The sequence below is a fragment of the Theobroma cacao genome, chromosome 1, assembly GCF_053813885.1.
Source record: "Theobroma cacao isolate CCN51 chromosome 1, ASM5381388v1, whole genome shotgun sequence".
Lineage (NCBI taxonomy): Eukaryota > Viridiplantae > Streptophyta > Magnoliopsida > Malvales > Malvaceae > Theobroma > Theobroma cacao.
This window is the reverse complement of record NC_142639.1, coordinates 17,418,819-17,435,622: the sequence shown is the minus strand read 5'-3', so window position 1 is coordinate 17,435,622 and position 16,804 is coordinate 17,418,819. Positions and strand designations below refer to the sequence as shown.

At 34.5% G+C, this 16,804-nt stretch overlaps 1 protein-coding gene, 1 non-coding gene and 1 pseudogene across 2 annotated transcripts; all 3 read left to right on the top strand.

Annotated features, from left to right (window-relative positions):
* Positions 1 to 418: 418 nt before the first annotated feature.
* Positions 419 to 524, top strand: LOC148764605 (small nucleolar RNA R71). Its single transcript, XR_016024403.1, has one exon. It is a non-coding gene; the product is annotated as a small nucleolar RNA R71 (small nucleolar RNA).
* Positions 525 to 7,016: 6,492 nt separating this feature from the next.
* On the top strand, positions 7,017 to 7,962 carry LOC148764604 (uncharacterized; annotated as a pseudogene).
* A 3,930-nt stretch (positions 7,963 to 11,892) lies between these two features.
* Positions 11,893 to 16,512, top strand: LOC18612788 (Phototropic-responsive NPH3 family protein). Its single transcript, XM_007049718.3, has 4 exons — positions 11,893 to 12,169; positions 12,922 to 12,988; positions 14,214 to 15,380; positions 15,726 to 16,512. Exons 1-4 carry the CDS (start codon positions 12,081 to 12,083, stop codon positions 16,260 to 16,262), a joined length of 1,860 nt encoding a protein of 619 aa, XP_007049780.3. The 5' UTR covers positions 11,893 to 12,080; the 3' UTR covers positions 16,263 to 16,512.
* The last annotated feature ends 292 nt before the right edge of the window (positions 16,513 to 16,804 follow it).

The following is a 16,804-nucleotide window of genomic DNA, read 5'->3' as shown; positions in this document are numbered from 1 at the left end:
TTGATTTTTTTCCCATGAGAAGTTTGGATGGTTGTGTTGTTGTTTGTTCCTTACAAACTAAATAGTTTTTGTGTTGCCAACTGGAAATTGATCACTAGTGTGTCTATCTCCACAAAATTCACACACTATAAAAAGACTTTAAACAAGATCAATGCCCAAAGAATCAAATTTTTAAATTAGAACAGCTACATGAGTAGTTAATGTCGTGATGGCATCCACTTCGAGAACTCCAGCTACTTTTCTATGTGCAAATCACTCCGATGGCTATTGGTAGTTATTCGACGCCATATCTTCCAAGAGGTCCTATGCGTCATCAATGGATTTCACCATGAGGGCTCCTCCAACATTAGCATCAATGGTTGTTCTTACTTGACCACTCAATCCATTGTAAAACGTTTTCACTTGGAGCTATTTTAGAAGACCATGATGAGGACAATGCCTAAATAAGTCCTTATATCTTTCCCAAGCTTTGCAAGCAACTCACCATCAAACTGTGTAAATGAAGTAATATCATTCCTCATCTTTGTTGTCTTTGTCGAAGAAAAGAATTTAACAAGGAATTTCTAGGCAAGGTCATCCTAGGTTGTAATTAAGCCAATGGCCAACGAGTTCAACCACACCTTCGCCTTGCCTCGCAACAAGAAAAGAAACAACCTCAAGTAGATTGCATCATTCGTGACCTTATTGTGCTTAAATGTATCACATATCTCTAAGAAGTTAAAGATATGTGCATTCAAATCATCATTTGGAAGACTTCAAAGTTCAACTGATGTTTGGATCATAGTGATAATGGTTGGCTTGATTTCTAAATTATGTGCTTGAATGGTTGGCCCTCTGATGCTTGATGGAATACCTTGGATTAACGGAACAATATAATCTTTTAATAAGCAACTTTCACCCACTACTTTTTTGTGGACTTGTCGTTTTCCCTATTCTGTAGCCATTGTATTAAAAGAAGCATAAACTTATAAATTTTTCTTTCCAAGTCTTCAAAATGTTGTTTTGATTTTTGGGTCAAAACAGGTAATTTCCTAGTTTCTTGTTTTTCTCATATAATGCCCAAGACATACATAAAAAACACAAAAAGAAACAAACTTGAAGTAAGACAATTTTGTTTAATTTAATATTAGGAAAATAATTAAGAAATGCAAATCCTAGGCAACGACACCAAAAACTTGTTATCGATTTTGTATACACAAGTATACGTATCACTCAAGTAATATAGAGATAAGTCAAGTATTTTTTCTCACAAAGATTTGCTCTTAAACTTTTTACTAAGTATTAAATTTGTAATAAAATTTATCCTATCCAAGCACTTGATTTTTAACGCTTAATTAATGTAAAATTTACTATTGAAACCAACTAAGGATATGAATTTAATTTTACTAAGGAAACTATTATTGTAAAGACCTAGGATCATGGTGTCTCTCAATATTTCATTTGAATCTAATCTTTTCTTTTAAACTTGGATTAACGGGGTGAATGGCTAACCTAGAATCTGATTTTATGTACAAGTCTCTATTGAGATTTTTGCACACATATTTTTCAAAATTAATCCCATATGTCTATGAAAATTAGTTAAGAAAAGCTCATTAAGTTTATATTCTAATTTGTCTACCTATAGCATTTAAGTATATCTCTATCCTAAATACGAATTTATTCGAAACTCATATTTTTTATTATCAGTTATTTTTATTTTATCTATTTATATTTCTACTTTAATTTCTATTTATTTTCTTTTTGCAAAAAAAGAAAAGAAAAGAGCTTCCCACAAGCATTGGTGATAATGATGAAAATGAAGAAGAGGAGTAGAGCCTCTCCGGAGTCCTCCAAATGCCAGGGGAGTATTCTTTCACCTTTTCTTTATCTATTTCTAATATTGAGGATAATGTTAAATTTAAGTTTTGGAGAAGGGGGGAGAATTATTTTGTGAAAGTTGATTTTTCTGTGGAAGTTGAGACTTTGTTTATTTATTTGCATGCATGTTTTAGGTTAGTTTATCATTTACTTTTTGTTATGCTTGTTTGAAGTTTTTAGGATAGAGAAAGTTATGCCAAATTGTGCGATGGTTTCCTTATCCAATGATGAGAACTTAGTTATCTTGTATCTTTAGCTTTTGATAAATGTGGATATTGTGTGCTAAATTCTTTTGTTTAGTGTCATTGTTAAAATGTGATTTCCATATATTGAGCACTTTGTCTTTTACTTTGAATTGTTGTGCATATCTAGAGAAAGTTTATATTGATGTGAATTTCGAATTATGTCATGAATTCTAGCATTTTTTTTTATTCTCTGTCGAGGCAAAATCTTAGGCAATACTTAGTTAAGGAAATGATTTAGGCCATCTTTGAACCGTTTGAGCCTTTCAAGCTAATCTTGTTAAATCCCTAGTATACTCCTTTAAGCCTAATGTTACCTTTTCTTTGTTAAACACATAATTATTTTAGCCTAGCCAAAAATAAATTTCTAATTTTGCATCCTTCACGAAGTATGTATATCATTTTAGAAAGTGTATTAAGCTAGATGTTGAATAAGATAGAAGGTGGAATTGAATATAAAGCTTGAAAATATGCTTAGCATTCACCCCACTACCTACAATAGAAAAAAATAAATTTGAGGACGTAAAAATTGTGATGAAAAAAAAAGAAGAATAAAATGTTGAACAAAAGAAAATTTTAAAGTTGAAAAAAGGATGTATTTGGAGATTATGAATAGAGCTCTACATATGTCTTAGAATGATGTGCTTAGGGTAATTTGATCTTTCTTATTGTCCTTTATCCTACCTTCACCATGCTGGAATGGCATGAAACTTAGAGATAACAATTATCATATGCAGCGAAAATAAAAATTAAATATACCATGCCATGCCACCACCCATGGATCACCTTGGTGGTTTTAATACAAACAAAATTTAAGAGGAGTAATAAAAAAAATCACATAGCCAAGTGATGTCGTAATCACGACGGCAAATCCTCTTGATTGAGAAAAGATATGACACTACTCTTGTTTCTACTCAAACCCGAGAACACCATAAAGGGAGGAAAAACCCAAGCTACCCAAGCATTTGGCCTCCAATGGTATTCACACAATTACAATTGAACCTTCAACAAGGTAGGAGCTTTTAACTACTCTCTGTGCTAATAGAGTGGACAATAATTGTCTTTTTCTTCACACACACTATAGGCTAAACCACTATTGAGAAATTCATCACAAGAATTTTCTCTCAAACATAAGAGGCGGTTAGAATTTTTTTTTTTATTTTGACAACTAGGGTTTCATAGTCATGTTTAAGAAGTAGTTAAAGATGAAATTTATACCTAGGTTAAAAAAACTCCCATAATTGCAACTAAGGACCCAATATTATAACCCATTATAATGTTAGCCCAACATTTAATTAAACCTTTTTAACTTAGCCATTGAAAATTAAAATCAAATTAATCTCCTTCTATCATGTTTGCAATTAAGGTTTTAATATTATAACTATTTATAATATTGACCTTACACTTAATTAAACTATTTTAATTAAGTCCTTAGAAGTTAAAACTTAGAGTATGATTTAAGTCTAACTTAAATAATCACACTCCCAATATAATTTATAATACAACTTTTGTGTAAGACCCATTAGGTTCCTAACAAGTTGGCAATGGAATTAAATTATAATATTAATCAATTAATTCAATTCCATAGTTCAAGATTGACATCTAGCAATGCATCATAGCTACCCAATTATTCAGAGAGTAAAAGGATTTTTTACCAACTTTTCAGTGTATAGTCTATCTGTGCAATTCATTCCCTTATCAAATATCCCGGAGATGATAAGAGTATGGTGCCGTGTCTATTCTTATTGACCTCCATATTCGTCCTTACTATTAGATCATTAGCTTTATAGAGACTTATGAAACTCTTTTCATAATCTCCAAGTCACCTTGGCTAAGGACTTCAATAAGTAAATATCAACCAAGACTGATAGGATATGTCCCCTTGAATCACTTGGGCTAATGATTCCTATCTTGACTACTCATTTGCTTTCACATGCTTCGTGTTATACCCAAAAGCATCCTATTTTGGCATCCTTGGTTAGGCACCCATAGGGATGAAATCAAAGCATAGCACTCCACACATAAGACAATCAAGGTCTAAAGTTTAGAGAGTATTTACACAACTGACACATGAAAAGTATTGCACAAACACTTAAGTGAAATACCAAATGTACTTCTTATAACAGGCCATGTTTAGTGAACTTGTTCTCCTAAGTAAGCACCTACATTCTAGTTCCTAGTATCTCTATACTTCAATCCATGAAATCGATTGCTTACTTCCCATTTAAGAAACATAAAATATATCAATCTCTAGAAATCATTGATGTCTAGTCTCAATAATGCATCGACCAAGAACATTTAGAGATTATACTTTGATGCATAGATATCTCATAATTGTAACCCATTACAATTCCCTTGCAAGGCATATTGATCTCATGGATTTCATCCAATTAGATTTATAACCCATTATAATTAACGTCTTACTGATGAAGGAAAACCTCTAATCATTCAACATGAATGATATTGTTACATAATTGAAATCAAGCCTTAACCAGTCCCAATTGGCTGCAGGGTTCATCTCAACAGCCCCTAGCCATTCATTACAAGCTTAATAAAGTCTTAATGATCTTTAACTTAGTATTAGTCAACATTAGTGGAGAAAGAGATGAAAAGTAAACCAATGGGATTCTAGTACTAATTCAAAATTTTGCATTGGTATAAACTTATCCAAATTGTATAATATTCTTTGTAAAAGATTTCACACACACACGGAAATCATTTCGAAAATGAGCTTGCATTTGAATTGAAACATTGACTTAAATGATATCCATATTTTATCTTGAGTAGAGATTGTAAGATAACTTTTGAGAAAATTATGGGAAATCATTGGTTTGGTGCAACTTATCTCTAGCTTGATGTTTTCCTTTATTTAACTTGTTTTTATCATTTAAGTTGCTTCGTTTTTGTTTACTTTTCTTTTATGTTTTGCTTAAGGACTAGCAAAATCTTAAGTTTTGCAGTGTGACGAATCTATTTTATAGAGTTACTTGGTCACAATTTTTGGCGTATTTTGTTTAAGTTATTGAGATTTAGTTTAAGTATTAGTTATTTTTAGTCATTTATTTTATTTAAGTTAATTATATTGGGTTCAATTACTTTAAATTATTTTATGATATTTTTAAGTGTAGTTATTATTTAGGTTAGCAGGTTGCCTTTGTAGGTGTGCTATGAAAAGAGTGATATTTTGTGAAGAAGAATGCATTCAAGGTGTCGACTTTCATTGCACATGTTTCGGTATTTTGAGCATCTCTTTCACAACAGAATTCCAATTGATGTGATTTTTGAATCACTAGAAAGATAAGAGGTAGAGCTACGACCTTTATGCATACCATTTTGCTCAATTCAGCTATGAAAAAGGAGAAAATTGTATCACAAATCAAAGTAGTGCAATAGACCCTAAAAATTCAAGACAGCACATAAGGCGCTGTGGCCATGGAAGCATGAGAGTGGCAGTGCCCAAAAGGAAAAGCTGAAAAATAATAATACTGAAAGCACCTCGGCATTTGCCAGTCAGAGAGGAGTTTTCATACCACCAAACTTCTATTTTAACACGGATTTGAGCTCTATTTAACCTTTACATTTTAAGAAGGAACTAAGCAAAGATTTTATGAAGAAAAAGAGGCATTCAAGCGAGCAAGAAAGCAAGGAAAATAAGAAAGATTGTGGATCAAAGACTTGACAAATCTTAAAGTTCTTTCTTCTTTTGTTATCTTTATACTTTCTTTGTTTAGTTTTAATAGTTATACTTTTTAGATGATGTTTTTAGTAGTTATGTGGAATTACCTTTTTTAATCTAGAATCGCAATTGAACCTAATGTGTAGTTTGAATTTTTAGTATTCTTTCTTATTTATGATTGATAGTGTTTGAATTGTTTATTTCAATCCTGTTCTCAATGTATCTGATTATTTGATCACCTATTAGATTGATTTAGAAACCTAAACAGAACTAGAAGAGAGAGTTTAGTGTAAGCTATAGATGAAATAGTATATGTTCAATATCAATTGCATGAGATGATTGATTTGATTCGCATGTAAGGTAGGAATACATTTACATGTCATACGTAACTATAATTAGAGTCTTTCTTAATTTTAATTTGTATAAGAATATAGTAAGTTTGTTAAAGAAAATATTTTTATAAGAACATTGAAAGAGACTTATAAATATATTAGAACTCTAGATTAATAACTCAAGCTTAACTAGTAAGTAAAGAGAAAGTAGAAGAGATTCAGATGAAACATTAAGAAGATATTGTGATTCTAGACTTTTGATTCATTGATTTTAGTTAAATTGCTATTATTGTTATTTTTTGTTTTACTTTTACTTTGTTTAATTTTTTGTGGTTTTGAATTCAATTGTTTGGATAAAATTAAGTTGTGTTAATTTTAATACTTAATAAAAAAGTTGGACAATTCTCCAAGAGAACAAATTTTACTTTTAATTATATTATTTATTAATGATATTTGCACTTACATGATAAATCCAACCACAACATGCTAGAACAACTTTTATCCTTCAAATTCCTCCTTGAGTATGCTTAGTAGACAAATATATGAAAGCTTCCATTACTTAAGGACTTAGAACATGTAAATATCCAAATTTTAGGTTCTGGAGAATCAAGTGGTTTAGTCTGCATCAAAGTGAAATTCTTTTGCCAAAATTTTCCTGTGTTTCGGTTTTTCTTTCTTTGATTTTCTCTACCTCCCTCATTTTTCTCTTCACTTTTTTTTTTTAAAAAAAAAAACATGGCCAGATTATTTTGATTTTTCCCTTCTGGTATTTTTTATTATTTTATAACTAAAAAAATCAAAATGCAGCTGGAAAAAAAAATTGTGAGGGCCATTCAATTAGGCCCTGAATTAAGGCCAAATGAAAGTAAAATGACCAGTGAAACTGAAATCTTACTTTTATATATAGTAATGAATAAAGATGTTCACATCGGTATAGATGACCTTCGATTTAAACTCAGGCAAAAAAAATGTGTTTAGACGGGCTCGGAGTGATGATAACCAGAAGGCCATGGACCTCCGCGAAGAGTTGTCAAGAATAGGTCAGCCTCCACTTAACAGTTAAGAGGCATGGCAGCAAATGCCTGAACCAAAGGAAACCAGTATCTTGGGCAGAATTCCTTCCACAAGCAGTGCAGATGATTTGCCTGGCGTGAACTGTTCAAGAAGTTGTTATTCTCCTTGGAACTCAGATCATTTAAGACAGATCACCAGACGGAGTACTGGGTACTTCTTCCCCAAGAAATGTTGAAGAGCTACAGAGAAGGCAACTGAACAGGACATATGATGATGTGAGAGCAGTTCCATGCATGGGCAAAGATGTTCTTGATGCTCCGAGGCCTGTGAGTACTGGGTAGAGCATCTATTGTTACAAAGTCCACATTGCCTACCACTTGAGCAAAGCCTTTGCCACCAGGTCGCCCAATGCCTCCCCCCAGCAGCATTGTACAAAAAAGTTTATACTCTGTACGTACTATTTGCATCTATCTTTCAACAGTATTTTTTTTGTGAATATCAGCTGCTTATGGTCGTCACTTGTATTTGTTCTTTGCCATATACCTCCTGGCGTACTTTGTATGATAATTTTATGTCATGGTTGTGGTTAAATCAGTCAAAAAAAACCTGAAATGAAAAAAAAAAAAAAAAAGCATCAACCAGGCCATGATCCAAATGCTCCTCGGGCTTTGACATCAACAATTTTGAATCTCTTGACCCTAACCTTGTGGTGACCCAGCCCAGCATAACATGCTCGAGTATAGAGGAAGGAAAGAAGGAGAGATTATATCTTCAATCTGAGTCGACTAGGTGGCATGCTAACATACCATTGGGCCAACAGGTAGCCATGTTCGTTGGATAGGCTTTACCTTTACCTGGAAAATGGGTCAATGACAATTTGGAGCCTTACCCATGCTTCACCCGGGAGTGAAATCCAATATTAAGCTCTGTTCATAAACTTGAATGGACAAGAAATATCAATAACATACCATTAAAACTTAAACTTGTTCCCAAAGTGGGGAGACAACTCTCAATTGAAGCCAATGGTTTGCCATGCTGCAAGAACGCTCCTTGATGAATTTAGGGTTGACGACGGTGACAAAAGAGGGAGAGACAAAAGAGTTGATTAAGAAACCTTGTAAGTGATAAATTTTAAAAAACTTTAATTTTATCAAAAATATTGAAAGGATTTAAAATTTTTAATATAATGGTTTGTTTTATTAATCTATTATTAAATAAAAATAAAAATAAAAATTTTAATAATAAAGAATCCACCTTGACATATATAGCGAGGATGAAATTCTTGTATATATGAAATTGATGCTCGAACACTGGACGCCACACCCACTTGCTGTGGTGAAGGCCTTTATTGGAAAGTAGAACCCCACATATAATGAAATTGAACATCTTAAAATCAATAATAATGTTTTTTACTTGATGCATGAATGTGTTGGAGTTTGATTACTACAAATTAAGCCATACCCGAAATTTCCTTTTAACATGTTTTTGGAACATAGGATGCCATAGTAATATTGTCTTAGAAACAATGACTTGAAAGTATACAAGGAAGAAAACGCGTGCTGAATAGTGATGATGGGACTGGGGTAGAGTTCATTCATCATGTTTCTTTTCAACAGCAAACTTAAAACATTTTTCTTTTTCCCAAGTCTTCCTTGATTAGATTAGATCCTTTCAGGAAAAAGTTTGTCGGTTTGGTTGAAGATTTCAGTTTCAACATTTCCTCTTTTCATACTACATTATTGTTGTTATTATTAATAGTAGTAGTAGTAGTAGCAGTATCTAAAACAAAATACATTTTAGAGAGATCAAGTCCTCCCTCCAATCTCCATTGCCTTCCCATGGATGCCCATGTGTCTTGCATGACAGGATTGACCGTTTTCATGCCAGACATGGTTTGGAGACATTTGACTTGAAAGAAAATTTTTTTTGTTCCTATCTACATCTACATGAGCATGAAAGGTATGGTGGTGGTAGTGGGAGATATCATATCAAATGATATCGAGCAAGGTAATTATATGGGAATGGAGCCCACTAATAATGACCCTCTCAAGGACCCACCAAGATAGGATAGAATATTTTTATCAAAAAGTGGCACCTCCACCTCCCACCGCCCCGCCCCTCCCCTCCTCTCCTCCCCAAGTTTTGGGCTTGTCTTACCTTTACATTGCTTTACTCCACTATCAAAGTGATGAAATGTGGTGAGGCAACGCCCTGTTTAGATTATCCTTAAACACTGTTCGGATTGTTATCCTTTTCCAAATATGAATTGTAATTACATTTACACATAGTTCCACTCATTTCTTGGTATTGCTGTTACAACCCATACAATTGAAGTTGTTTACATTCTGGGATCACACCTTCCAACTGGCTTAATTATGAGGTATGGGTCATAAAATGTTTTGGTTTGTAAGAAAGCAACGTAACCAAAATAATTATTTGAATGTTTTGATTGTTGCTAGTCAGCCAAAGGGTCGTTAGAATATCATATCCTGACAATAAATGCGCATTACCACATATACACACCATACCAAAAAATACATGAATTTGTGGTCCCTTGAACCAATCGAAGATGTTAAGGTTCCATCACCGTCATTAGATATGTGAACTTGTTGAACAAATTGACATTTTCTTCACACAATTGTGAATACCAAAAATAAAAATAAAAATAAAAAAATTCTGTGCTATGTGAAACTACTAATTTGATCTGAGACAAAATTGGTGAGGTAAGAAAGAATATTTTGGTAATTAATTCCGAAGGCTGGGGTCAGCAGCCTACTGCTTTTCTGCCTGATTTTAGGCTTTCTTTAGAGGATTAAGCAGTGGCCGGCAGTTAGCAAGTAATTAGTGTGCTTAAGTATGAAGTCATACTTGGAATCAGAGTATTCAACACTCTAATGCAGGAGGGTCCCTACTCCCTAGATTGTGAATAACCAATAAAGATTGGAAGAATATATTCGACTGCTCTGAAGTTTAAGGTTTAAAATTTTCTTTTTTAATCTATGTACCCAAGTAGTTTTTAACGTATCATTTAATTATAAGACTGCATGTAATTAACTGGTTCGAGTGCAATTGATAAGAAAAAAGAATAAATGAATAAATGAAATTAAGTGAAAGTTAGCAATCATATGCCAATCCATCTTATTGTTCTCCATTTTTTTCTGGAGATAACTTTGATATTTCTATGAGATGAAGGCATGTTATCTTATAGGATTGCAAAGTGATGCGCAGATATCCAGGGAGAATCAGAGAAATAGATTTTTGCTAAGAAAACATGAACAAGATTTAGCAGAAACGGAGGAGCTGCTCGAATGGTAGTAATGAAGAGGGCAAGCATAAATGAAACTTTAATGAACTGAAAACAAGGAGAAAAAGTATATGCAGGAGTTGCAGATAAGAAAAACATTATAAAAATATGTAATCTTTCCTTCCCCCTCAGGAATGGCCTAAGATATGCATGTATTGATGAAGAAAACCCCTAGACTATAAAAAAACCTATAGAAAATCCCAACTTTGTGCAAGCAAATTCAGGGTCAAACTCCATCAATTTTGTCTCTCGTGCAAGCCTTTTTTAAATCAATGAATAGTCAATTGCCAGAGGGAATTAATTGTTAATGCTTCCCTTTGCAAAAGGCAATGATGCCCTTTGGATTTGTGGTGTGCATAGCCCTTAATTCAATCTATAGGATTGGACATCTTTTTGGACCCCAATTTGATTCATAGACAATTACACATTGTTTTCAATAATGCAGTCTAATGCTTTGTGGTGAAGTGCCTGTAAAGCAGTTGCAACTAGGGATCATTGTTGAAAGTGAAAACTAAACAAATGAGGGCAAGTAGTTTGTGTTTTTTTTTTTTAATATTAATTTGCTATTTTTATTTTTATTTTTCAATTCCCCTTCTTCTTCAGTCAAGGTTTTTGATATCTCGCTAGATTGCAACAATCCAAAGCCAGTTAATCAACATCTTGACTATTCAGAAGAACACTAGTACTGTGATAATAGAATATCATAGGCAGCAATCATGAAAGCATATGGACTGCATTTTCCCTTTGATTGGTACATGTTATGAATTTGGATTGATACATCAAAACCTCCCAAACCAACAGTCAACTTCATTTATTTATTTTTGGCACCACTAATTAAAAACCTAAAAACATGAGCTGAAAGTGCTAATCCCAATCAAATAGAAGTTTTGACACTTGAAAGGAATCCTTTCGGTGGTTGGAACAAGAGGTTTGGAAAAAGGCTCTTAAACCAATCAAATTAGCATTAATCTTTTTATCTTAATTAATGATCCTGAGACAAAAAAGGGGTCCATAAAGGAGTGGGGATGTGAATTGAAATTGGCATAACTTGAATGGGTGGGAATGTAAATATCCAAAACATGACTTAAAACCGAAAAGCATTGCATGGGCAGGGCAAGGACAGAGAAAAGAAAAGGGGTTTTTAACAGTTTTTGATGCTTTTGATGAGAAAGAGCAAAAGCAAAGCTAAAAATGTCCAAAGATTACAACACCCTTTTGTTCCCGCTTTTTTCTCGTATTTTCTAATGGGATGTTTTGACTTTTTAAGCCCAAAAAAACCAAAAGTTAGCATACAAAACAACCTTTATTTGCGCTTCTTTACCTACTTAACGAAAACAAAGCCAAGCATCAAGAGAACAGTAACATAACGTATCTTTAAGATTATAGAACAAAAAGAAAGGAGAGAGAGAGAAAGGGAGGTGTAAAAGGATGACCCACCACAGAGGCCCAGTGGCTTGGACAATAGCAATCTATGGTTTGAAGATCAGCAGTTTGACGAAAATGGCCAAGCAAGTTAAGCAACGAGCTACATCTCCAACTGGGACTCTGTCTCTGTCTCTCTCCCTTAACCCCGCCCTTCTCTCCTCTGCTCTTTCTCTCTCATTTTTACTTCTCATCATCTTTCTCTCCCCCGAGTCTACTCACTCTCTCTGTCAATGGACAAGCAGCAGCAGCAGCAGCACCATCACCACCACCAGCAACAGCTGTCTTTGGCAAAGAGTTCCAGGCAGCGTTACAATGAATGGTACAAGTTTAATTCTCGCATTGTTCTTCTAACTGTTATTGGGTACTTAATGGTTTTTGTTTAATGTGTTTTTTCCGAGCTTTGATCTTTAACACACATCGCTACCTTGTTAAACCGGGCCACTCTCCTTTTCCTCACTTTGCCACTCTGTTATTCTTGCTGTAGTGATGCAAAGAATGTTTTTCTTTTTGTTTCAATTTTCATGTGTTGCAAATATTTTGATGATGTAGTTTGCTTCAGGTTTAAGATTTTTCTTTGCTTGAAGGAATGAGCTTTTTTGTTGATCTTTTATGTACATGATTTTTTCTATTCCACTTATTTTCCAATTCATGCGTTGAATTGTTGAGTTGCTAGTTTCTCTACATTTTTGTTTTGATTTACAAGTGATGATTGCTCAAAAATTGAATCCCAAATCACCCATTTGGTTGAAGCGTTACTCGGACACACAAATTTTTATCTTGATCTTCTTTATTTCAAGATTTACCATATTCTTTTGTCTTCCAGCTATATATGTTCATTCTTTTCTTTGGGCTATGATGGTCGCTCTTTTATGTTTGAGTCGCTAAGTCACCATGACTTGGATGTTCAGCTTTTTCCTTTTTTGGAGATGGGCAAAGCTACATGTGAATATTCCTAGAGAGAGTCTCTCTCTCTCTCTCTCTCTCTCTTTTGGTTTTTTGTCCTTTAGTTTTTCTCCCCATATTCAAAAGTGGTCCTTCTCTTAGTAATAAGTACAAGTTCTGTTATTGTAGGATATTTCGGGATGTTCCAAGTGATATCACTATAGAAGTGAATGGAGGGACATTTGCTCTACACAAGGTAATTTGTTGCGTTCTTTACTTCTGAAATTTGTTCATGTACTTTGGTTTTGTTACATGTTTTTAGTAATTGGCTAAGCACTCCAATTATTCCCACAGTATAACTAAAGAATTAGGAAAAAGATAAATGGCTTCAAATTGACTTGGGCATGTATAGATCTGAAACTTTGTTCCTTGGTCGCCCCATTGAAAGTAGTGCAAATAGCAGAAAATGGACTTGTTTTCTGCATACTCAAGTAAGCATCATGGCTTGGTTGGGAAAATTGGGAAATTAATATGGACTACAGAGAAAGAAAGGGAAATTTTAGCAGACTTTTGAAGAGAATCATATAGCTTCCTTTCAGTACACAGTTATGCATGAACCGTATCCTCTCTGTCTCCTTCCTTTTTCGCAGTTTTGGACTACTTAGTTGTGTAATATAAACATTTTATGGATTGTTGTCTATTTTCTTTTTCTTAACTTTTTCTGTTTTTGGGTGATGCTCTTTTGTCCACTTATTGTGCCATGACTTGCTTGCTAATCAAAAAGCACAAACTAGGAGATCCTGTCATCCTGCATCATTTTGTCTCACATGTTCGCCTTTTTGCTCTGAATTTCTGGAGTTCCATGGGCCGCCTTGGGATAAGATTGAGTCAAGGTAAGGATAAAAGGTGTATGACATGTGGATCTCAAGTTAAACTGGATCTTCAGGAAAAAGAAATGTTAGGAAGATCAAAACAACACACAGCTTATGCGTAAATGTTTATTTGATATGTTTAACAGTGAGAGCGACAGGAGAAGGAAAGAATATCACAGCATTGATTGCAACCTGATACAGTTTTGTTAGGAATCAAATTGTGCTTCAGCAAATTTCTAGTTGGTATAGAAATTTGGCATCTTGAATTTTTTCTTTTTGTGTTCATTCTAGTTAACTGCTTTTATGTGGCATTACTGGCTGATTAATGCAAAGAACACAAGGCAATGCTATGCAAGATGAATGACTGGCTTCCAATTTGACCACGCTCACAAGTACAAACAGACTCAGAAAAATTTAGAGTACTATTTTCAGGGTGATCCCTTTGCTCGTTATGTCTTTCAATATAACAACATTAGGTTATGGTTGTCATTGAAGTAAAAAAGAATGTTTTTCCGAGTGCAGATTAATGTTAGGATATCCTCATGTTTTTCCAAGTGCAGATTAATGTTAGGATATCCTCATGCTGATGACTATATTTGTTATATGCAGTTTCCTCTTGTCTCTCGGAGTGGGCGAATCCGAAAGCTAGTTGCAGAACATAGGGATTCTGATATCTCAAGGGTGGAGCTTCTTAATCTACCTGGAGGTGCTGAGTCATTTGAGTTGGCAGCAAAATTCTGTTATGGCATTAACTTTGAAATTACATCCTTAAACGTGGCTCAGCTCTGTTGTGTTTCTGATTACCTTGAAATGACTGAGGAGTTTTCAAAAGATAATCTTGGTTCACGTGCTGAAGAGTATCTTGAAAGTATCGTTTGCAAGAACCTCGAGATGTGTGTTGAAGTTTTACAGCAATGTGAAAACCTACTTCCTCTTGCAGATGAGCTGAAAATAGTTAGCCGTTGCATAGATGCAATAGCCTCAAAGGCTTGTGCAGAGCAAATTGCTTCAAGCTTCTCCCGCTTAGAATACAGCAGTTCAGGTAGACTTCATATGAACAGGCAAGCCAAATGTGAGGGAGACTGGTGGATAGAAGATCTTTCTGTTATTCGAATTGATTTGTATCAAAGAGTCATGACAGCTATGAAATGTCGTGGTGTCCGTCCTGAGAGTATTGGTGCATCCCTTGTAAATTATGCTCAGAAGGAGCTGACAAAGAAATCCAGTTTGTGGAATCCATCTGGCCAGACCAAAGTTGATTTGGTTTCAACTGGGCATGAACGACTTGTGGTTGAGACAGTTGTCAGCCTTTTACCTGTTGAGAAACTTGCTGTTCCTATCAGTTTCCTTTTTGGACTTCTTAGAAGTGCAGTGATGCTTGATTGCACTATAGCTTGTAGGCTTGATCTAGAGAGGAGAATTGGGTCCCAGTTGGATATTGCAACTCTTGATGACCTTTTGATCCCATCTTTTCGGCATGCAGGTGACACTTTATTTGATGTTGATACAGTTCAAAGGATATTGGTAAATTTTTCACAGCAAGATGATAGTGAAGATGATATGGATGATGCATCTGTTTTTGAATCTGATAGTCTTCATTCACCATCCCAGAGTGCATTGTTTAAAGTCGCAAAATTAGTGGACAATTATCTTGCCGAAATTGCTCCTGATGCAAACCTCAAGCTTGCAAAGTTTATGGCAATTGCAGAGACTTTACCTGCACATGCTCGTACTATCCATGATGGGCTATATCGAGCCATTGATATTTACCTGAAAGTATGTATGCTGATATCTTCATTTTTTTAGATCTGTAGCCTGTTTGCCATTTGCATCAAACTAACATATAATGAGTTACTCAGATTAGTTTATGCCATATTAAAAATAAATAAATAAATTTCTGAATATCACACACATATTTGTTGGTTTAATCTTGATAAAAAACCATCTTTATCATTGGTTCCCCAAAAGGGTAGAATCTGTTCCAGGATAAACCAAATTTAGATAATTCTTCTGTCCTGGATTAGGGTATGAAACTTCATTTAAGATATAACTATAATTCATTCATCTATAGTAATAATCAAGCTCTACAACTCTCTAACTTTAAAATGAATGCGTGTTCAGGCTCATCAGGGTTTACCAGATGCAGACAGGAAGAAGCTCTGCAAACTGATTGATTTCCAAAAGCTCTCACAGGAAGCTGGTGCACATGCTGCACAAAATGAACGCCTTCCCCTCCAATCAATAGTCCAAGTTCTTTATTTTGAGCAATTAAGGCTACGAAATGCTTTGTGCTGCTCTTATGCTGACGATGACCACAAGCCAGTGCATCACCAGTCATGGCGGATCAGCAGTGGTGCACTCAGTGCAGCAATGTCTCCAAGAGACAACTATGCATCTTTGAGGCGAGAAAATCGAGAGCTAAAACTTGAGCTTGCTCGGCTGCGGATGAGATTAAATGATCTAGAGAAAGAACATGTTTGTATGAAGAGGGATATGGCAAAGTCTCATTCTCGTAAATTTATGAGTTCTTTCTCAAAGAAAATTGGTAAACTAAGCTTCTTTGGACATAGTTCCTCAAGAGGATCAAGTTCTCCATCGAGGCAGTCCTACAGAACAGATTCTAAGGTGATTGAGAGGACATGTGCAAGCACTGATTAGGTAATTAAAATTACATGGATTCTTTTCCCTGTATTTGTTGAGTTAGGCCATGGTTTTGGTGACCTTTTATGTTAATGTTTTTTAACCTTTTCTTTCGGCCACACTGTATATGAGTTGTGATGCTTTGAGTTAGCAAGAGTCAAGATTGGGGGCTCTTCTCTTATTGCAAGTTATGGTCTCTGTAGAAAACAGCTCTGATATAGTTTGAAATTTACCTGAAGAATTTATTGTACACAGAAATGTCCATTTACAGATGTTCTTATTGCATGACTTCATTTTATAACAAACAAGAAGTGCATGCAGTTCTTCAAAGTGGAAACCTATATCATGGGCTTTCATGACCTGGATGGCAATTTGGTTTTCTCTGTAGTACCCTGAAGTAAATTTTGTGAATAGTATTTGAATGACATTTGTGGCTCCTAAATAATCTATTTACCATTGAAATATAATTTTGGATAGACTTTGCTTCCCCCACCCCATTTTTTTTCTCCTTTTCTTGATTTGGTTTGTTAATATTTTTTAGCTATTCCAAAGTCACTGGC

Excerpts from the sequence above, each read along its gene's own strand:
- LOC18612788 (XM_007049718.3), top strand. The coding sequence starts at position 12,081 with ATGGACAAGCAGCAGCAGCAGCAGCACCATCACCACCACCAGCAACAG. Across the intron at positions 12,989-14,213 it reads GGACATTTGCTCTACACAAG|TTTCCTCTTGTCTCTCGGAG; the intron begins GTAATTTGTTGC and ends TGTTATATGCAG. Across the intron at positions 15,381-15,725 it reads CCATTGATATTTACCTGAAA|GCTCATCAGGGTTTACCAGA; the intron begins GTATGTATGCTG and ends ATGCGTGTTCAG.